Source organism: Schistocerca serialis, chromosome 10 (genome assembly GCF_023864345.2).
Source record: "Schistocerca serialis cubense isolate TAMUIC-IGC-003099 chromosome 10, iqSchSeri2.2, whole genome shotgun sequence".
Taxonomy (NCBI): Eukaryota; Metazoa; Arthropoda; class Insecta; order Orthoptera; family Acrididae; genus Schistocerca; species Schistocerca serialis.
The window spans coordinates 213,920,524-213,943,611 of NC_064647.1; the positions used below are offsets into that span (position 1 = coordinate 213,920,524).

Genomic DNA, 23,088 nt, shown 5'->3' on the forward strand with positions numbered 1-23,088 from the left:
CCTTCTTTCCATTTTCAGCGTCTCTTTGTTAATATATTTCTCGTATCTATTCTTCACCCAACCAGTCTTTATTGGCTGTTAATTTTGTGTTTTATTATTAGGTTTCCTGTTATTATTAGGTTTTCTGTTTTATTATTACGTTTCCTGCCTGCATACTACCGAATGATACCGCCACACGATTGTAGATGTTGATCTAGAACCACACCCTCGCGTGCCCTGCTGAAAAACCATCGTAGTCCCCTTCAGCTTTCTACTAGCCTTTAGTAATTTCACTTGTTCCAACGTCACCCAGTGTGTGATCATATATTTGATCATTCGTGAAGCTCCATCCTTGTTTGCCGACTGCGTATCACAGACAAAATTTCTGCGAATGAATATTAATTGTCAGTTTATGTGGTCGGAACACAAAAAATGACTTGCAAACAGAACGTTATCAGGAGGTTAGAGACCTGTCACCACTATATAAGAGATAGTGTCGTTTAGTTATATGCTATTCATGCGTACATTCAGTTCAGAACTATGGAATTCTTTTCGTGGAACAAATGCACAAAATATCTACAGGGATTCCAAGCTACAGAAGAATGCCATAAAAAACAGAAACAAAAAACAGTAATCGAGATCACTCCATAGATCTGTTCAAAACACTGGCAATTTCAATTATATGTGAGTACATTTACAAGTCAGTTACACACATCAAAAATAAACTTGATAACTGGTACATAGACATGTTTTTCCCTAAAAATGGAACAAGACTGAAATTACGGGACTGATATTAAGAAAGATGAAACATAACACAGCTTTAACCAAACAAGAAACAGAATTATGTAATACATTGCGAAAGAAAATTAAGGAGATTACTGAAATGAACTTATTTGGAAAGGCAGTTAAACAGTACTGTAGACCCATAATTTCTTAACATCGAAGTATTACTAAGAAATATAGAACAGGGGTTAGATTGTAGCTGTAACACGAATGAATGATAATAAAAACGGTCATATACATCTCTCCTTTATCATGACGCTTTTGTACTATGTCTCTTTCCCTTTATTTCCTGCAGAAACTGCCTTGCAAATGTCTACTATGTATAATACTAGCAACCTTATCGTCTTTCTGAGCTCAACATCTCACTCATTATACACTACTGGCCATTAAAATTGTTACTCCACGAAGATGACGTGCTACAGACGCGAAATATAACCAACAAGATGAAGATGCTGTGATATGCAAATGATTAGCTTTTCAGAGCATTCACACAAGGTTGGCGCCGGTGGCGACACCTACAACGTGCTGACATGAAGAAAGTTTCCAGCCGATTTCTCATACACAAACAGCAGCTGACCGGCCTTGCCTGGTGAAACGTTGTTGTGATGCCTCGTGTAAGGAGGAGAAACGCGTACCATCACGTTTCCGACTTTGATGAAGGTCGGATTGTAGCCTATCGCGATTGCGGTTTATCGCATCGCGACATTGCTGCTCGCGTTGGTCGAGATCCAATGACTGTTAGCAGAATATGGAATCGGTTGGTTCAATAGGGCAATACGGAACGCCGTGCTGGATCCCAACGGTCTCGTATCACTAGCAGTCGAGATGACAGGCATCTTATCCGCATGGCTGTAACGGATCGTGCAGCCATGTCTCGATCCCTGAGTCAACAGATGGGGAAGTTTGCAAGACGATAACCATCTGCACGAACAGTTCGACGACGTTTGCAGTAGCATGGACTCTCAGCTCGGAGACCATGGCTGCGGTTACCCTTGACGCTTCATCACAGAAGGGAGCACGTGCGGTGGTGTACTCAACGAGGAACCTTGGTGCACGAATGGAAAAACGTTATTTTTTATGATGATTCCTGGTTCTCTTTACAGCATCATGATGGTCGCATCCGTATTTGGCGACATCGCGGTGAATGCACATTGGAAGCGTGTATTCGTCATCGCCATACTGGCGTATCGCCCGGCGTGATGGTATGGGGTGCCATTGGTTACACGTCTTGGTCACCTCTTGTTCGCACTGACGGCTCTTTGAACGGTGGACGTTACATTTCAGATGTGTTACGACCCGTGGCTCTACCCTTCATTCGATCCCTGCGAAACCCTACATTTCAGCAGGATAATGCACGACAGGTTGTTGCAGGTCCCGTACGGGTCTCTTTGGATACAGAAAATGTTCGAATGCTGCCCTGGCCAGCACATTCTCCAGATCTCTCACAACTTGAAAACGTCTGGTCAATGGTGGCCGAGTGACTGGCTCTCCACAATACGCCAGTCACTACTCTCGATGAACTGTGGTATCGTGTTGAAGCTGCATGGGCAGCTGTACCTGTACACGCTATCCAAGCTCTGACCCCATATCCAGGCGTATCAAGGCCGTTATTACGGCGCGAGGTGGTTGTTCTGGGTACTGATTTCTCAGGATCTATGCACCCAGATTGCGTGAAATGTAATCACATGTCACTTCTAGTATAACATATTTGTGCAATTAATACCCGTTTATCATCTGCATTTCTTCTTGGTGTAGCAATTCTAATGGCCAGTAGTGTAGATGGATGCTGTCTAAATTTCTTAGGCAAGCAGATGGAAACAAAACGTCGTAACTGTGGTTCCGATGTCAGCTGATAGTGCGCATAGTGATACATCATGCGGTACCCAGGGTACGGTGTGTAGTGTGAGCAGTGTCTGCTAGGGAGCAAAGAATTAACAGTATAGCATTAACCTTTTTAGGTTACTAAATAACTTCTTTTCGAGGCAGTATTGGACACTAGGGATACATCGAATGAGGATGTGCTGTTTTGAAAAGACATACCTTATACTCGGTAGACTACAGGCTGCTGTCTTTATCCTCCATTTCTGATTTAGGTCTTCCGAGATCTGTCTATATTACCTCAAGCAGATGTCCAAATAATTCATGCTGTAAGGCTCCCGCCAGCTACCAATGCCATATCGGTACACGTAGTCCACCTGCATAACATGGATTCCAGGAGACAAACAACAGGTTCCCAGAATGAGATTTTTCATTCTGCTGCGGAGTGTGCGCTGATATGAAACTTCCTGGCAGATTAAAACTGTGTGCCCGACCGAGACTCGAACTCGGGACCTTTGCCTTTCGCGGGCAAGTGCTCTACCATCTGAGCTACCGAAACACGACTCACGCCCGGTACTCACAGCTTTACTTCTGCCAGTATCTCGTCTCCTACCTTCCAAACTTTACAGAAGCTCTCCCGCGAACCTTGCAGAACTAGCACTCCTGAAAGAAAGGATATAGCGGAGACATGGCTTAGCCACAGCCTGGGGGATGTTTCCAGAATGGAGAGCTTCTGTAAAGTTTGGAAGGTAGGAGACGAGATACTGGCAGAAGTAAAGCGGTGAATACCGGGCGTAGTCGTGCTTCGGTAGCTCAGATGGTAGAGCACTTGCCCGCGAAAGGCAAAGGTCCCGAGTTCGAGTCTCGGTCGGGCACACAGTTTTAATCTGCCAGGAAGTTTCATATCAGCGCACACTCCGCTGCAGAGTGAAAATCTCATTCTGGAAACATCCCCCAGGTTGTGGCTAAGCCATGTCTCCGCTATATCCATTCTTTCAGGAGTGCTAGTTCTGCAAGGTTCGCAGGAGAGCTTCTGTAAAGTTTGGAAGGTAGGAGACGAGATACTGGCAGAAGTAAAGCTGTGAGTACCGGGCGTGAGTCGTGCTTCGGTAGCTCAGATGGTAGAGCACTTGCCCGCGAAAGGCAAAGGTCCCGAGTACGAGTCTCGGTCGGGCACACAGCTTTAATCTGCCAGGAAGTTTAAAACAACAGGTTGTTTTCAGAAGTAGTTCCGGCAGCCGCCACTACGATAAGCAGCCATCGATTCGTGAGTAGTGCCAATGTCAGGGTTACGACTCGCGGCGAATGCATCGCCGCTCGATTCCGCTGTGCCACATTTCAGCAAGTAGGCCACGCTGCTATTGAGCAGTATTTAGGCAGCCACGCGGCAATGTAAGCCAGTTCCAGCCGCTGCACAACCTGAACGGCACGCCTTTGCAGCCGCAAGAAGTAGCCAGACATCAGCAACGACCCTCAGGCTCAACGACATTGGCCACTGTGGACTCTGGTACCAGTACGTGGTATCTTCCGGATTATTGACTTTTGTGATTGGGATAATGAGCAGCCATCATCTAAGGGTCCATTTGGACTTAGAATTTGAGCCGTATCATGTCGTTAGGTCGCAGTACGTCTTCCGCATGCCACAAAAACCTTCAAATGTGTTTGAAATCTTATGGGACTTAACTGCTAAGGTCATCAGTCCCAAAGCTTACACTCTACTTAACCTAAGTTACCCTAAGGACAAACACACACCCGATGGACAACTCGAACCTCCGCCGGGACCAGCCGCGCAGTCCAAGACTGCAGCGCCCTAGACTGCAGCGTCCCAGACCGCTCGGCTAATCCCGCGCAGCCCGCATGCCACCTATGCCTCTAGCAGAGGGCGTGTGGCTTTAACGTATGCTAGTAGCAGGGTGAGGAGTGAGTAAGACGGGAGAAGGAGGCGACCAGGTAGGACTCTTTAGGCAAGGCCTATTGTCATTTTGGCCGTGCGATTTCTCTGCGCTTGCGGGCGCGTCTTCGAGTGGAAGTCAGTGCTTGCAACGCCTTGGTTAAGAGGGAAGCATGCCGTATTAGAACTATGGTAGGAGACCTTACATATTTTGGGTGAATTAGGCGACAGTGTGAGGCTTGGCAAATGTTCCTTTCTATTGTCTTTCCCAGTGCGTCGCCGTCTGCTTATGAGCCTTACCAGCCTTCACGGCTATTAGAACTCTAAAAATACTGGCTCGGTCATCCTGGTTGCTTAAGTCCCGGTCGTGGGTACGTTGAGTGTGACTTCAAGAGGCCTCCACGTACTTGTACCAACTACTTATTACACCAGCGAAAATATGTGATCTTCTGTAATGAAGACACACTTTGAAACACCCGGGCAGATTAAAACTGTGTGCTGGACCGAGATTCAAAGTCGGGACCTTTGCCTTTCGCGGGCAAGTGCTCCATCAACAGAGCTACCCAAGCACGACTCACTCCCTGCCCTCACAGCTTTAATTCTGCCAGTACCTCGTCTCCTACCTTTCAAACTTCACAGAAGCTCTCCTGCGAACCTTGCAGAACTAGCACTCCTGGAAGAAAGGATATTGCGGAGACATGGCTTAGCCACAGCCAGGGGGATGTTTCTAGAATGAAACCTTCACACTACAGCGGAGTGTGCGCTGATGTGAAATTTCCTACCAGATTATAACTTTTCCGGACTGAGACTTGGTAGAGCACTTGCCCGCGAGAGGCAAAGGTCCCGAGTTCGAGTCTCGGTCCGGCACACAGTTTTAATCTGCCAGGAAGTTTCATTTCAGCGCACACTCCGCTGTTGAGTGAAGGTTTCATTCTAAAGACAAGCTTTGTTTTTAGCTTCTTGTATATCGGGAATGCCGCGTTATAGGAGGAGAAGGCACTCGCGCTTGACAGTGTACAAAGCTGCTAGTTAAGTTGTTAGTACTGGGAGAACAGGATTCATGCCAATTTCATGGTATTTAACGTACTGTCTGCTAATGTAATTGAAGTTCAGTATAAACGTAGGCTTCCGCGGCCACTGTCACATTCAATAAAATTTTTCTAGGCTTGTGACCGCATTGCCAATGTATATAAAACTACCGCCGTTTCGGTCCCTGTTGCTAGGTACCTTCTTCAGTGTGTTTTTGTTTACTGTTAAACAGCAACACTCTGAAGAAGGTACCTTGCAACAAAGGACCGAAGCGTCGGTAGTTTTATATATATTGACAATGCGGTCACAAACCCAGAAAAATGTGAATGAATATAATTGAAGTTCGTTTACCAACCGTGTGCATCCTTTCAAATCTTGTTGATTTTCCGTCCGCGTGGGGCCCCCTGCTACCGTTACGCCACTGGGCGTTGTTTTGAAATTGAACTGCGATTGGCGGGCGAATCTTCTTATCTCCTTGTTGAAATTTTGGTGTGTGTTTGTTCATGCATTTTTTTTTGCTGTTAATACTGGAGGGGTTATTCTTTTGCCCCTTTGTTGATATCCGAGTGTGTAATTATGCTCGTAGCCTTATTCTGTTCAGTTCCATGAGCGAGGGGCTAAAGACCATTTATAATTTGATTATTTGTTGAACGTAAACACCCTTCTTCTTGCGAGGTAATACTAGTAGTTACTAGCACCACGCACAGAGTTATATCGATTGTCTGGGAGGTGTCTGTATCTGATTTACGCTGAGCACCTACCTGGGTGCAACCGGTTGGATTCTTAGGTCGAAGTTGAGAGCTGTCTCTTGATCAACAGTATTTGCTTGGCCAAAAGAACTGCTTGAAGCAACATTATAACTATCTTGGTCTTTCTAAAATTGTGTATTTTTTGAAATGTGTGTGTGTGTGTGTGTCCTCTTGGGGAACTAAATGAAAATTTTAAGGTCATTGTTTTAGTAAGTTTTTATTTCCTTGGTAAGCAGTATTGTGGAAAATTCTGTGATACCACGCAATTGTAATCTGGTGCACAGGCTGTCATAAAATTGCTTGTGACACAAATACTTCTTGTTGTAACTGTCGTTTCAAAGCGTAGATACTATTTTGCTCACAATGAACCGTGTTTATGGTCAGTACCAGACATATTACTTCCAGATGTGTCATTTTGTTATAAACTGCAGAGACTGTTATTGAGAATTTAGATTCGGTCGATATCACCTTTTTGTTCAATCGTCTGAAGATTAACAGTATTAGTGGATATTATGTGAATACTTTTATGTCTGTTAAAATACAATATTTCTTGGTTTATATTTACTTGGGTGCTTTGCCTTGCTTATTGAGCCCTCTTACGCTTACAGCATGTCAAACTAGATCTGTAAGTATTTAAATTTGAACAATCTTATTTTTGATAATGACAGAAGGTGAAGAACTGAATTAAAATTTATGCTATGACCGGTACTTGAACCCAGGTCTTCTACTTACGAGGCAGATGCACTAATAGTTACATCAACATAATACAGCTGCATAGACTAGCCTTGCCCATTGCCTTCCCTAACACAAACTTCACTTCACGCCATCACCTCATTTTCCTCTACACTGGTGTAGTTGTTAGCACATCCACATAGTAAGCAGGAGACCATGGTTCAACTCCCGTCCATGGTACAAATTTTAATTCATTTCTTCAGCTTCTGTCATTATCGAAAATAAAGTTGAGACTCATATGTCTCAAGGAAATTGTGATTCCACCAGATCAATCTTATTCTTGATGTTCTTAAATTGTAACATCATGGTATATCCAATATCCTTATAAAAGCGATTCAAAGATGAATACGACTGCTACCACAACTAAAATCCAAAAAGCAGCCTTTCACTAAATCATCTGTTATCACATTACATACATTCTCACCAGTCCACTAGTGGAAAGCCAATAAACAGCAGTTATGCTCTAACATCTCTGTATTCACAATATCGGTGAACGTTTAATGCAGCAACATAGTACGGACTAATCGTTTCTTACACCATATTAAGTTCTAGAGAAAGATGCTCGTCCATATCAACTTTCACAATGGGTGTTCCACACAACTGCTCTTCCTCTTGCTTTTTATCTGTGAGCCACTCTGGACTGCATAGAAAACGTTTCTCCATCCTCTTCGCCCACATTTCATCATTTCCCAATGTTTCTCTCTTCTTTCTTCTGTCAAAGTGGGTCCAGACTTCTTTTAGAATTTTTCATGGAAACCTTAGAAATCTTTCAGTTTCTTTCTTGCAATCGTTTCTCAGTATCTTGTGGAGTAGTTTTTAATTCTTCTCTGTCTCTTCCAACTTCTTTGCATCATGCCTTATCCACTTCTCATTTACCGTAATCAGCGAATATTTTTGTCCTTCTCATGGTAATCACACGTAGGATGAAGCCATAGAAAACTGTTCTTCTTTTCCTGTTTATGCCCGCAATTTTTTCTGTATGTCTACAAAATCTATTACTATGATGTCATCTGTATCGTGTTTGCTCTTTAACTGGCCCCAATCTGTAAACTGAACCGTAGTATTTTTTTCTTTGCTTTCAAATGCTTCCATCCTCGCCCTTTTGTTTAAAAGTAAACGCTCTGCTACATAAAGCGCTTCAGGGAGAATTAGAGTATAGCACTATCTACGTTTAGCATCAAGGGCATTGATTTCTTTCATATACAGTACGTCCTTACTGACGTAGCACACTGTTTTTATATGATAAACTTTTCTTTTAATGGTTTATTTCTCCGAAATGCCTTGTTCAGTTAGTTTTCCTAAGTACTTGAATCTTTAGTGGTTTCAGTTTTTCCATACTTAGTTTTCATTATCTTAGGGGTTGCCCTAACGTTTCATAAATTTGGTTTCCTCAAAGTAGATATGTAAGGTGGCTTCCTCAGCTTAATATTTTTGCAACTTTACCTGTCTCTATATGCTTCCATTGAATTGTCAAAAAATAGTTAGGTCGTCCGACACCACTAGACAGCCTACTTTTAGGTTATCCATTTTGTGACCTAGTCTAACACACTAACTGACTTGCCTTTCTCCTAATGACATTCCCTCATGATTTTATCCAAAGCAGGTAAAAAGCAATGGGAAGAATCCGCCCCCTACCTAATTCTAGCTTGAATCTCAAAACTAGTCGATGTCTTACCACTAAATCTCACTTTAGAGTGGTGGTTTGTTATTGTATAGCTTCGTGCTTTTATTATATAAGTCCATTTCGTTGAGAAATGCAAACAGAGATTTCCTATCGATTGACATGCGCTTTTCTGAAGTCAACAAAAGTAGTTACGAAATCCTTAGAGCTTCTTTTCCGCTACATTACTACTGCCTTTGAGAAATTGCTCTGAATATGATCTCTTTTTTTTCTAAAACTACGTTGCTGTTCGTGAATTCGAGGGTCGAGTTGTTACTGTGGCTCAGTTAATAATGCTTCTGACAAGATTTTGTAGGTACTCAGTGGAGGGAAAGTGTCTCTGTAGTAGTTTATCACTTCCTTTGTGGAGTCGATGGATCAAAATTCGTCTTCCGGTCTTCAGGAATCTCTGCTGTTAACAAAATACGATTCACAACTTGGCTAGTTTGTCCAGAAACTTGTTATTCGATTACTTCCAAAGTTCTCCAATTACGGAATTCTTGAGTTTCTTTGAGGGATTATATAATATCACAGAATTACCCTTTTGATGCGGGTTGCAAGTTCCAGTGCTGAGTATGTTCTTGTCTGAATTTACATTTCGATTTACTATATTCTCAAATGTTCATCTTCAAATACTTTGAGTACTTTTTGAAAGAAGGTTCATTTAATGAATGCCTGAGCCGGAACTGCAATTGTGAATTTACTGTGAGCTGTGTCGAATCGGATGGACCCAGACCTGTAGGGAAGGGGCGGGGGGAGGAGGGGGAGGAATGGCAACCGAGGGATGGAAAGCTAGCGCTCTGCAGTCTGTACATTTCTTGCGCAGCTTAATGTGCATTAATTCCCTTCAACGCAAGAATAACCCACAGCCGAAGCACAAGAATGATGAGCCAGTTTTAACACTGCAGAGATGCTGTAGTACGCATCTTTGGCATCTTCATTATTTTGATAGGCCTAATCTGCTTGGAGCGTCTCCATTGTCTCGATATAATAATCTACAGGTCTTGGGCCCTAGAGACGATTGTGGAACGACAGTTTTGCATTATTAACAGAGCATTGTGTTTCCTATATGCTAGCAACACAAAACCCGCTATTTGAAGTGTGGTACCATGACATCGGGTACCCGTGTTCTAGACGCAGTGTGTTTAACTAGTGATCAAAACGTTCTGGATCCCGGGTTTGAACCTCGCCACTGTTTAAATTTTGAATAAAAATCATCAGCAATATCGGCCTAAGACTTCCGCCACGAGAAACCACTCCCATTCAGCAAACGATTTAGTCAAAGAGGCTGGAAGAGAGGACAAAGGTTCAGGGCGCTGTCTTACGCTTTGGATGGGAAACAGCCTCCAAACAAAGGAAAAATTAGCAGTCACCTACATGCTTGAGAATGCAGAAGGCAATATAAAAGCACATCATTAGAAAAAAAAAAACATAATGTGTATCCACAGGGCACATGCCCCGAATCTGAAAAAGTAACATGATAATCTTTCCATTGGCAAAAGATTCCACATTAGCTTGCCTTCGAATTTCCAGGAAGGACTACCAAGAATGAAGAAACTATGAACGATCCAAAAAATAAAAAAAAGTAACATTCGTCCAATCGGGGCGTGGAAAAACAGAAGTTTGATCATAGTAGGGAAACTTGAAAATCCGAGAGAGGAATGCAGAGACGTCAGTTTAGATATAATGGAGATCAGTAAAGTGAAATGGAAAGAAGACAAGGATTTTTGATCACACGAATATAGGCTAAAACCAACAGCAGAAGAAAATCATTTATGGCAGTAGGATTCGTTATGAAAAGAAAGGTAGGGCAGAGAGTGAGTTACTGTGAACAGTTCGGTGATAGGGTTTTCCCGTCAGAACTAGCAGCAAACCATCAACAACAATAGTTCAGTTATAGATGTGAACGTCTCAAGCAAAAAACGAAGAGAAGGAAAAATTACATGGTGGTATTGAAAGGGTAATTCAGAGCGTAGAGGGAGATGAAAATCTAATAGTTTACAAATTGGAATACTGATGTATGGAAGGAGTAAAAGAAAGGTTTTCGAATCGTTATGGGCTTGGGAGTAGAAATGAGAGAGGAAAAAGAATAATAGAGTTCTGCAATAAATTTTTGTTAGTGATGGAGCTTACTCTGTTCAGGAATAAAAAGAGAAGGAGGGATATTTGAATAGGCAGGGAGATGCGGGAAGATTCCAGTTACATTACCTGGTGCACCGGTGAAGATTCCGAAATCAGATATTGGATTGTATGGCGTACTCAAGAGCAGATGTAAACTAATGGTAAAGCGTAGGCCAAAGTTTAAGAGACTAAAGAAACAATGCGCAAATAAGTGGGAAACGGAAGTACTAAAGAATGAAGACATAATCTTGAAATTCTCTCAAGCTACAGATGGTGCAACAATGAATAACTAAGTAGGCAGTTCAGTTGAAGGGGAATGAAGATCCTTAAAAAGGTCAATCATAGAAGGTGGAAAGGAAAACACAGGTACAAGGAAGGTAACTGTGAAGAAACCATGCCTAACAGAAAAAATGCTTTAGTTGATCGTTGGGAAAAGCAAGTACAAAATGTTCCGACAAATTCCGGAACACAGAGAAACAAGTTACTTAGGAATGAAATAAACAGGACATGCAGGAAGCGAAGGCGAAATGGCGTCATAAAAATGTAAAGAAATAAAGAGATTTATCGTCGGGAGAATTTATGCAAAATATGGAATTCTATCACCTTTCAGCGACATTCAAAGTAAAGATTGTAAAATTAAGTTTGCAGTGGGAATTACACTAGTAAATGCTAGAGAGACAGTGGATAGGTGGAAAGAGTACATTGAGCGGCTGTATGAAGAGAAGGATTTATATGATAACTTGACAGAAGTAGAAACACGAATCGCCAGAGCTTCGCATGACTGAAGATCAAATAAGGAGGAAGGGAGAGGTTTCATTCCACCATAACTTCTAAATTCAGTGGGTGAACGTGGAAATAAAACTAATACTCAAATTGGAGTGTAGAATCTATGAGACTGGTGATGTACTACCAGACATCCGAAAAAATATCATCCACACAATTCCGAAGACAGCAAGAGCTCACAAGCAGCATTGAAATCACTCTTAAATCACCACATAATGTCCATTTGTGGTCTGAATAGCAGAGTTTTCTTAAAACCAGTTCAAGGCTTTCGTAACATTCTTTTAAGTGAACCAAGTGTCCAACTGGTATAGAAGCATACTTATTGCCATTGTGTAGAAGTACTGGTTTAAGGCTTCTTTTTGAAGATTCAATAAAAGGTCTCCACTCATCAGGAGCATATTCTATTTTGAAACGTGCCATAAGTCCAGGAACATCACCGCAAAACACCAGGTCACCTTCTTGAGAGAAGAGAGATACAGGCTCCTTTTCCCTCGATCGGTACCAAGAAAAGGATGTGCCCGGAGCCGACATATGTTTATCTTTCAGCCTAGATCCGAAAACCTCTGCCGCTTCATTAGAAATGCCTAGGTCTCTAACTAAATCGTTCAGTTCGAATTCTGAGAATGGAATGCGATCGGTTGTCCCAGGATCGTAGCAATCTGTCTTCTTCACTGTCATCTTGCTGAGCCAGTGGCTTGTGATCATCTACGTCATCCAAACAACCTGGAGGAGAGGGTATTGGTACTTCAGGTCCATGAGAAACAAGGCGAATGGCTGATTGAATGTTAGGGTAAGAAATATCCTTTTTGTTTTTCAAACTGAAACCTCGTATGTTAAAAGAACAAAAATAGCAGTCATCACCATGATTTTTGGGCTTCCTCCAAACCATTGGAATTCCAAAACGTAAGGACTGCTTTTCACGTTGAAACGATTGCCTCAGTTCTTCAACACACACTGAACAAACTTTGTGTGGGGCCCAAGGCTTGCCCTTATCTCCTAACTTTATACCAAAATAGGCAAAATATACTTTTTCAACAAAATCAGAAATGTTTCTTTGTTGCTTTTTAACGGTATAGTTACCTGAAATGTAGCAGAAGCAACGTGGCGTTTAAACATCCTCTGGTAGCCATTTTCGATTGTCCATAAAACAACTTCACAACACAAGAAAACAGTCACTACTTTAAAGCGCTAGTAACAACAACACGTGAACAGTACTGAGTGAAGAGGTACTGTGAGCTGAAGGACAATAGCAGAAGCTCACTGCTTGGTGATGGCGGGGGAAGGGGCAGCGCGACAGACAGGCACTGACGTGAAAGTACTGTTGGTTTCTCCTAATTACTCTTTATTTTACGTATATTTACACTACTGGCCATTAAAATTGCTGCACAACAAAAAATTTTACGCCTCGCTCTGCCCGTCAACATCGCCATTGGACTGTTGATGACTGGTAACATGTTGCCTGGTCGGACGAGTCCCGATTCAAATTACACTACATGCCATTAAAATTCCTACAGCACGAAGATAACGTGCTACAGACGCGAAATTTAACCGATGGGAAGAAGACGCTGTGATATGCAAATGATTAGCTTTTTAGAGCATTCACACAAGGTTGGCGCCGGTGGCGACACCTACAACGTGCTGACATGAAAAGAGTTTCCAACCGATTTCTCATACTCAAACAGCAGTTGACCGGCGTTGCCTGGTGAAACGTCGTTGTGATGCCTCGTTTAAGAAAGAGAAATGCGTTCCATCACGTTATCGACTTCGATAAAGGTCGGATTGTAGCCTATCGCGAGTCGTAGTATCTTATCACGACATTGCTGCTCGCGTTGGTCGAGATCCAATGACTGTTAGCAGAATATGGAATCGGTTGGTTCAATAGGGCAATACGGAACGCCATGCTGGATCCCAGCAGTCTCGTATCAATAGCAGTCGAGATGACAGGCATCTTATCGGCATGGCTGTAACGGATCGTGCAGCCACATCTCGATCCCTGAGTCAACAGATGGGGACGTTTGCAAGACGACAACCATCTGCACGAACAGTTCGACGACGTTTGCAGCAGCACGGACTATCAGCTCGGAGACCATGGCTGCGGTTACCCTTGACGCTTCATCACAGAGAGGAGCACGTGCGATGGTGTACTCAACGAGGAACCTTCGTGCACGAATGGTAAAACGTCATTTTTTATGATGAATCCGGGTTCTCTTTACAGCGTCATGATGGTCGCATCCGTGTTTGGCGACATCGCGGTGAACGCACATTGGAAGCGTGTATTCGTCGTCGCCATACTGGCGTATCACCCGGCGTGATGATATGGGGTGCCATTGGTTACACGTCTTGGTCACCTCTTGTTCGCACTGACGGCTCTTTGAACGATGGACGTTACATTTCAGATGTGTTACGACCCGTGGCTCTACCCTTCATTCGATCCCTGCGAAACCCTACATCTCAGCAGGATAATGCACGACAGGTTGTTGCAGGTCCCGTACGGGTCTCTTTGGATACAGAAAATGTTCGACTGCTGCCCTGGCCAGCACATTCTCCAGATCTCTCACCAATTGAAAAGTCTGGTCAATGGTGGCCGAGCAACTGGCTCGTCACAATACGCCAGTCACAACTGTTGATGAAGTGTAGTATCGTGTTGATGCTGCATGGGCAGCTGTACCTGTACACGCCATCCAAGCTCTGTTAGACTCAATGCCGAGGCGTATGAAGGCCGTTATTACTGCCAGAGATGGTTGTTCTGGGTACTGATTTCTCAGGATGTATTCACGCAAAATGCGTGAAAATGTAATCACATGTCAGTTCTAGTATAATATATTTGTCCAATGAATAGCCGTTTATCATCTGCATTTCTTGTTGGTGTAGCAATTTTAATGGCCAGTAGTGTAATTATAGTGTGGGAGTATTCGAGCTTTTCCATTTACCTTTCTTCTGAAAGCAATTTTAATGGCCCGTAGTGTAGTACGAAAACGGCTAAATAATAGTTTACGGATATCCTAAAAACCAAAATTCAAACTCACTAGAGTGTTGACATATCGAAAAAAGCTAAAACTAGACAAGCAGTTTGTGAAATAACTGTACGTGATGGAATTTCTTCACTATTTTTCCTGAAATCAGCGTTGAACACACTTTAAAAATCAATAAATCTGAAACAACAAATGTTCGCAGACCTATGTTATCAGTGTACTATCATTTCTTACAGAGGTATAGTTAGTTATCTTGACACGGACTACTCCGTGTGGATGTTTGTGATCACGTGATGCGAATGCAGTCTCACCGAGAACGATGGCGAGCGTCTTGGTGGCCTTGCGTTCCTTCCTGGCCGAGGACTTGTCGCGCTTCTTGCGGCTGGCGCGGTTCACCTTGTAGATGGTGAACCTGGCGGCCGCCTGGCCCGGCTTCTCGCGCTTGCTGCCCCCCGTCGAGGGCAGCAGGGAGTCCACCGTCGCCTGGCGCGTCACCGGGGGCGGCGCCGCGGCCGTGGGGGCGGCCGAAGGCGGCGGGCTCTGCGTCGCGGACCCGGTCGCCGCCCCCGGAGACCCCACGTCGCGTGGTGTCGCCCCCACTGGCGAGGAAACGGCGCCTGCAGGAGCCACTGTGGGGCCCGTCGTGGACGAAGAAGACGAGTCGTTTCGCCGCACCTGAAGACCAGGACACACCAAAGTCATCCCACACATACCAGCTGTAATCCCCAATCTGTCACAGCCCTAGATTACTCATAATACCATCAGTATTCATCACTCATCACTTATAACCACCAACCAATCATTTCAGTGATCAGCCATAATCCCAACCAATCACAGCCCAGGCGGCCGTTGTGGCCGAGCGGTTCTAGGTGCTTCAGTCTGGAACCGCGCTACCGCTACGGTCGCAGGTTCCAATCCTGCCTCGGGCATGGATGTGTGTGATGTCCTTAGGTTAGTTAGGTTTAAGTACTTCTAAGTTCTAGGGGACTAATGACTTCAGATGTTAAGTACCATAGTGCTCAGAGCAATGTTTTGAATCACAGTCCCTATTTTACTTGAATTCAATTATTATCCACTGTTATCGTCCGATATCAATCATAATTCCAAATCACATTCACTAATCAGTTCACCTATAAATCACAATAACCTGTGTGTCATAACATCCACTCAGTCATCCCCAGCCAATCACAATCCTCAGCCAGTCGCAATCTCCATTCTATCACAATCCTCAATCAATTATAAATCAAAATTTAATTGTAATCTCCTTTAAGTCATCAATGACAACGGGCTTGCTTCAGTGGAGACACCGGTTCCCGTGAGATCGCTGAAGTTAAGCGCTGTCGGGCGTGGCCGGCACTTCGATTGGTGACCATTTGGGCCGCCATGCGCTGTTGCCATTTTCCTGGGTGCACTCAGCCTCGTGATGCCAATTGAGGAGCTACTCGACCAAATAGTAGCGGGTTCGGTCAAGAATACCATCATAACGACCGGGAAAGCGGTGGGCTGACCCCACGCCCCTCCGATCTGTATCCCCCAATGAGGATGACAGGGCGGTCGGATGGTCCCGGGAGGCCACTCGTGGCCTGAAGACGGAGTGCTTTAAGTCATCAATAAATAATAAACCTCTTTCAGTGACTATGATCCCAAATTAACTACATCCACAAATTTACAAGACAAACCTGTTGTTCGAACGAAAGTTCTTCGAACATCTGCCCTGGCAATACGTTTCTTCACAGTTAAATATTCTGGAGCAGTCTAGCGAATGTTTCATACTGCTTTGAAAGAGACTAGACACCTTGCAACAGTCTGTCTACGACCGACTCCTGTCTGTAGACTGTACCAAATTATGAGTATAGCACCATCAAGTATTTTCTGGAAAGCAGCTGGAGAAGTGGAGAATATGAAACAGGAAGCTAATAGCAAACAGCCCATGTTCATGTTTGGACACGAATCGCAACACACGAGACTCAGATCAAGAAAGAGCTTCACGCATGGAATTATTACAGCAGCTCATTCATCTCCTGCAAATAGACGAGCGGAAGTTCGGCTAGATTCTCTGCCTGACGCACACCGAGCGAATGTCAGAGAGGAACCAGTCGCAGGATCACACATGACTTACGGGGCATGGTAGACGCTGAAGAGACTGAGAACTGGGGTGTTACCACAGTGCAAAGTAAACCTCAGGAAGTTGGGCTTCAGCAGTCGTGACGAAATTTGCCAGCGTGCTGACTGGCAGGACCATCAACACCTGCTGGTCTGCAGGAGCTTGCCAGATAACCAGACTACTTCTGACCCTGCTGCAGCTAAGAGAACATTAGTGAAACCCACAGAATATTGGCTTTCCGCAGAGTATGAAGAGTATTATCTAGCTGTTTGTACGTTTTATTTTGTCTTCCTGTCTGTGTTACATAAATACGTGTCTGCACCTCAATCCTTGTCCTTTTATTATTAGAACTTCCTGTCTTTTCTTCATTGAACACCTCTGAAATGGATACTTAGCATGTAATTAATGTCTGTACGTTATTGCAGCTCTACCAATATGGTAAGAATTTCATGATAGATAAATAACTGCAATTTCCAATCAAATCTCTAATGAATCACAATTCTCATCATCACTCACTTGCAAGCTACAGTCAGTCTGAGTTAATAAATATTTAGCCCGCATCTCGTGGTCGTGCGGTAGCGTTCTCGCTTCACACGCCCGGGTTCCCGGGTTCGATTCCCGGCGGGGTCAGGGATTTTCTCTGCCTCGTGATGGCTGGGTGTTGTGTGCTGTCCTTAGGTTAGTTAGGTTTAAGTAGTTCTAAGTTCTAGGGGACTTATGACCACAGCAGTTGAGTCCCATAGTGCTCAGAGCCATTTGAACCATTTAATAAATATTTAGTCAATCAGTAACAATCAGTCAATCAGCACCACCACAACCACCACCACACCCAACACAGGTATCCCTAATTCTGAACAATCCGCCACCTTAAAATAAGTAAATCTGTTGTTAGAGCTTATTAAGATCAGTGAAATTTCTGGCGAGATTAAAACAGTGTGCTGGAACCTTTGCCTTTCTTCGACAAGTGCTTTACCGATTGAAATATCCACACAATTCTAGGTATGCCCTCACAGCTCTGCATGCGCCAGTACCTCATCTCCGCCCTCACAAACTTCAAATACACTCCTGGAAATTGAAATAAGAACACCATGAACTCATTGTCCCAGGAAGGGGAAACTTTATTGACACATTCCTGGGGTCAGATACATCACATGATCACACTGACAGAACCACAGGCACATAGACACAGGCAACAGAGCATGCACAATGTCGGCACTAGTACAGTGTATATCCACCTTTCGCAGCAATGCAGGCTGCTATTCTCCCATGGAGACGATCGTAGAGATGCTGGATGTAGTCCTGTGGAACGGCTTGCCATGCCATTTCCACCTGGCGCCTCAGTTGGACCAGCGTTCGTGCTGGACGTGCAGACCGCGTGAGACGACGCTTCATCCAGTCCCAAGCATGCTCAATGGGGGACAGATCCGGAGATCTTGCTGGTCAGGGTAGTTGACGTACACCTTCTAGAGCACGTTGGGTGGCACGGGATACATGCGGACGTGCATTGTCCTGTTGGAACAGCAAGTTCCCTTGCCGGTCTAGGAATGGTAGAACGATGGGTTCGATGACGGTTTGGATGTACCGTGCACTATTCAGTGCCCCCTCGACGATCACCAGTGGTGTACGGCCAGTGTAGGAGATCGTTCCCCACACCATGATGCCGGTCGGTACCACTGGGCCTGGCAAGGCCTGTTCGGACGGAGTTTATGCATGGGAGTGTAATTTCCAGTCCACCCGCTGCTAGGGACAACCAACGGTGCAGGCTGATGCAGAATGTTGAAGAGAGCCCATTGCTTAATCTCCGATGGAAGGGGCAATAGGGGATGAGCTACAATCTGCTTCGTGCACAATACGGTGATCCTCACGTGTGGTGGTCAGGCGTGGTAGAGTAGAATCTTGATGACGAGAATGCCTGCCCTCAGGTTGCTATACAGTCCAGCATCGACAGTCACATCTGATTTCTCAAATATGGATATCACACGATTCAGTTAGGTCGGCCAATTGGAGACCGAGAATAAGGCTCATTTCAGACTCTGTCAGGTGCACGGCATCACCCAACATGCTACGCTGTTCACGTCCCTTGTATATCCTACAAAGCATCGTGACGAGAGTAGGAACACTAACGCATTCTGTCACAAAGAACTGAAACTGTAACAACATGATAATGATGTGCACATACGTGTAGTATTGACATCCAACCGTGTGTTCTGGGTACTTCCCCTTTTTTTTTTTGACAGGCAGCATATTAGAAAGACGAATAGAGGACAGCCTCTCATTGATCTAATAGTCTGTCAGTAATCCAATGTCTGACTCAGTGATTAAAAAAATAAAAATGAACAGACCAAATTGATTTTCTCACATACTGTGAGTGGGCTGTGACCACAAGCAGGTTTAGTTGACTAGAGAAGTCGGGGACTCACCTTGGGTCTTGGACTCGACTCGTGGACGTGAGAGGAGGCGGCGCCAGACGTGGTCGTGGTCGTGGTGGTGGTCGCCTCGTCGAGTGTGGAGGCGGCGTAGCCAGAGTCGTTGTTCCCGTTCGCCTCCGGCACGACCACCGCCGCCGCATCCGCCGCTTCCGCCCCAACGCCTCCGCCCCCGGGGCGCCCCACGTTGTTGCTGCCGCCTCCCGCGGCAGTGTTGCTCAGCGCTCCCGCCGCCCTGAACCGAAGACAGGTGATTCCATTCCTTCATCCGTCCCCTATCCATTTTAGAGAATCTTTGATACGGCAGCAAGGTGAAAAGCTGTTGGCCTCTACTGGCTAGGGTTTTAGAGGATTTCCATTGGTGTTAAGTAACTATGTCCACCTACAAGGTGTTTCAAAAATGACCGGTATATTTGAAACGGCAATAAAAACTAAACGAGCAGCGATAGAAATCCACCGTTTGTTGCAATATGCTTGGGACAACAGTACATTTTCAGGCGGACAAACTTTCGAAATTACAGTAGTTACAATTTTCAACAACAGATGGCGCTGCAAGTGATGTGAAAGATATAGAAGACAGCGCAGTCTGTGGGTGCGCCATTCTGTACGTCGTCTTTCTGCTGTAAGCGTGTGCTGTTCACAACGTGCAAGTGTGCTGTAGACAACATGGTTTATTCCTTAGAACAGAGGATTTTTCTGGTGTTGGAATTCCACCGCCTAGAACACAGTGTTGTTGCAACAAGACGAAGTTTTCAACGGAGGTTTAATGTAACCAAAGGACCGAAAAGCGATACAATAATGGATCTGTTTGAAAAATTTCAACGGACTGGGAACGTGATGGATGAACGTGCTGGAAAGGTAGGGCGACCGCGTACGGCAACCACAGAGGGCAACGCGCAGCTAGTGCAGCAGGTGATCCAACAGCGGCCTCGGGTTTCCGTTCGCCGTGTTGCAGCTGCCGTCAAAATGACTCCAACGTCCACGTATCGTCTCATGCGCCAGAGTTTACACCTCTATCCATACAAAATTCAAACGTGGCAACCCCTCAGCGCCGCTACCATTGCTGCACGAGAGACATTCGCTAACGATATAGTGCACAGGATTGATGACGGCGATATGTATGTGGGCAGCATTTGGTTTACTGACGAAGCTTATTTTTACCTGGACGGCTTCTTCAATAAACAGAACCAGCGCATATGTGGAACCGAAAAGCCCCATGTTGCAGTCCCATCATCCCTGCATCCTCAAAAAGTACTGGTCTGGGCCGCCATTTCTTCCAAAGGAATCATTGGCCCATCTTTCAGATCCGAAACGATTACTGCATCACGCTATCTGGACATTCATCGTGAATTTGTGGTGGTACAAACTGCCTTAGACGACACTGCGAACACCTCGTGGTTTATGCAAGATGGTGCCCGGCCACATCGCACGGCCGACGTCTTTAATTTCCTGAATGAATATTTCGATGATCGTGTGATTGCTTTGGGCTATCCGAAACATACAGGAGGCGGCGTGGATTGGCCTCCCTATTCGCCAGACATGAACCCCTGTGACTTCTTTCTGTGGGGACACTTGAAAGACCAGGTGTACCGCCAGAATCCAGAAACAATTGAACAGCTGAAGCAGTACATCTCATCTGCATGTGAAGCCATTCCGCCAGACACGTTGTCAAAGGTTTCGGGTAATTTCATTCAGAGACTACGCCATATTATTGCTACGCATGGTGGATATGTGGAAAATATCGTACTATAGAGTTTCCCAGACCGCTGCGCCATCTGTTGTTGAAAATTGTAACTACTGTAATTTCGAAAGTTTGTCTGCCTGAAAATGTACTGTTGTCCCAAGCATATTGCAACAAACGGTGTATTTCTATCGCTGCTCGTTTAGTTTTTATTGCCGTTTCAAATATACCGGTCATTTTTGAAACACCCTGTAAAATCAGTCCAGATAAAATACAGAGTACACATAATATTCTTCCCTGATCCCGAAAATTTTATTTCTAAGGGACAATGATAGATACGGCGTGAAGTTTGTTACGGGGAGGGGGGGGAGGTACATTAACTCATGAAGCTTATACAGATACACTCTAAGAGGAGTTCTGACAGTACCTGGTTTCTTTTGATGTGAAGTGCATCAAAGGATGGTCTGAAAATTTTGAAGACACTGGGGGTTTTTGTGACAGTGCAACAAGCAGTATCCTTCTAATGACGACGCTGCTCGTATCTTGTGCACTGATCTTCAAAGCAGTCCGCGGATATCGACGCGTTGTATTTCCAGAGAAACGGGCTTACGGCAGAGCACTGTGGCGAGGATTTTACACAACTGGCTGCATTTCCAAGCACGTAAAGTGCAACTCCTGCCGGTGTTGCTGCCAGGTGACAGACCCAGACGTGCTGTGTTTCCTGCAATGAATCGATGCAAACAGTGACTACCTTAAGAAAGTTTGTTTTTCTCGTGAAGCTCGCCCCTGTGCAGCTCGCGTTCATGCCGTTTGTTCTTTGGCATTTTGTCACACCGAGTGCCGTCTTGTTTCTTCCTCACTTACTGGCGTATAACGAAGTCGCTGGCTTGCCTCCTTGAGTGGCAGCAGCAGCGCTTATCGATACTAGTACTGTCGTACTATCTTTGTGTGACCGCTAGTATTTCCGGGTGGTGGTGGTGGTGGTGGTGGTGGTGGTGGTGTGTGTGTGGTGGACAGTCGGTTGTGATGGAGCAGCGAGGAAGTCTCCACAACGTGTGGCTAGGCCGGGAGCGCTGGCTGTGTGCACACGCTGTCGGATCGTGGGGCGGTAGCTGCGAGACCGACAAAGTTCGTTGCCCACCGAACCTGCACGCTGAAGTTGAGTGATCAGTTAACCTGCTATGAGACCTGAGCTGTTGTGACATCTCTTCATTAATTTGCACGTTGTCGCTCCCAGGGCCACTCGGGCTAACAGCAACGTATGATGTGTTGGAATCGGCGAAATCTTGCAGCCGTCTTCCTATATTGTGATTAATTATTAAATTGACGGTTACTTGCCAGACAAGTGCAGCAGCGGTATTTTCTGTCCTGTGGCTGTTAACGCCCCAGTTACGTGCCCTGGTCGTTAGCGTAGTTTTCCGGAAGTGTGCCTTTCCTCGTCGTGTTGATGCTGTCCAGCATGGCGTGTAGTTCGACAGCCTTTCAAGTGTTTGGTTCATATTTTGCTTAGAGTGGTTATTGTTCCCTTGGCTGGTTTTAGACACCAATTTCAAAAGATTTAGTGCTGTTCGTATCCTCGTCCTTGGCCGATATTTTCCATCGTTGTGCCGTTCGTCGGACGGAAGGGAATTGGTTAAATTGTTTGTCGGTCCTTGCACTGTCCCTAGTTTGGGTTGCCATTCGATTATTTAACTTCAGCTCTTGGCTGCCTGTCTCACCTGATCTTATGTTTAGGCTACCTTTTCAGGTCGACCCTTGGAACATTTCTGAGCACCGCTTGTTCGGTTTGTTTTAGATTGTGATTTTTATTTTAGTTTGAAGTACTGTGTGAGGCCGTTGGCCGTGTATTAATCCAGTTCTTTTTAAATTTTACATAAAGGCCTCCACCCATGTTAAACTTTTGAAGATTGATTTTATATAAAAAAAATTTTTCTTAAAATTTGTTCTATCTGAAATTGTTTGTAATCCAGGCCCTAAGCCGTTAGTTGCTGGATGTGTTATGAGTGGCCATCAGCTGGGGATTTACGTGAACCCCTTTTAATATCGCCTTCAGCCGTGTGTATTCTTTAAAGGAAAATATTTTATAAGGAGGAAGGCGATTATTTTAAATTGGCTCTCTGGCTCGGAGCACTATGGGACTTAACATCTATGGTCATCAGTCCCCTAGAACTGAGAACTAGTTAAACCTAACTAACCTAGGGACATCACACAACACCCAGTCATCACGAGGCAGAGAAAATCCCTGACCCCGCCGGGAATCGAACCCGGGAACCCGGGCGCGGGAAGCGAGAACGCTACCGCACGACCACGAGCTGCGGATCTTATTTTAAATTGTTTGTCTGACTTGTTGTTCAGGTTTC

The 23,088-nt window shown here is 44.8% G+C and overlaps 1 protein-coding gene across 1 annotated transcript in view; it reads right to left on the reverse strand.

Moving 5' to 3' along the window:
* Positions 1-23,088, reverse strand: part of LOC126424704 (dopamine D2-like receptor) — a 188,229-nt gene that overhangs the window by 8,590 nt on the left and 156,551 nt on the right. Inside the window, exons 5-7 of the mRNA XM_050087428.1 lie at positions 19,689-19,702; positions 19,042-19,196; positions 14,829-15,192 (exon numbers count right to left, since the gene is read on the reverse strand). Of these exons, the coding sequence (XP_049943385.1) occupies positions 14,829-15,192; positions 19,042-19,196; positions 19,689-19,702 (533 nt within the window). The remainder of the gene's footprint in view (positions 1-14,828; positions 15,193-19,041; positions 19,197-19,688; positions 19,703-23,088) is intronic.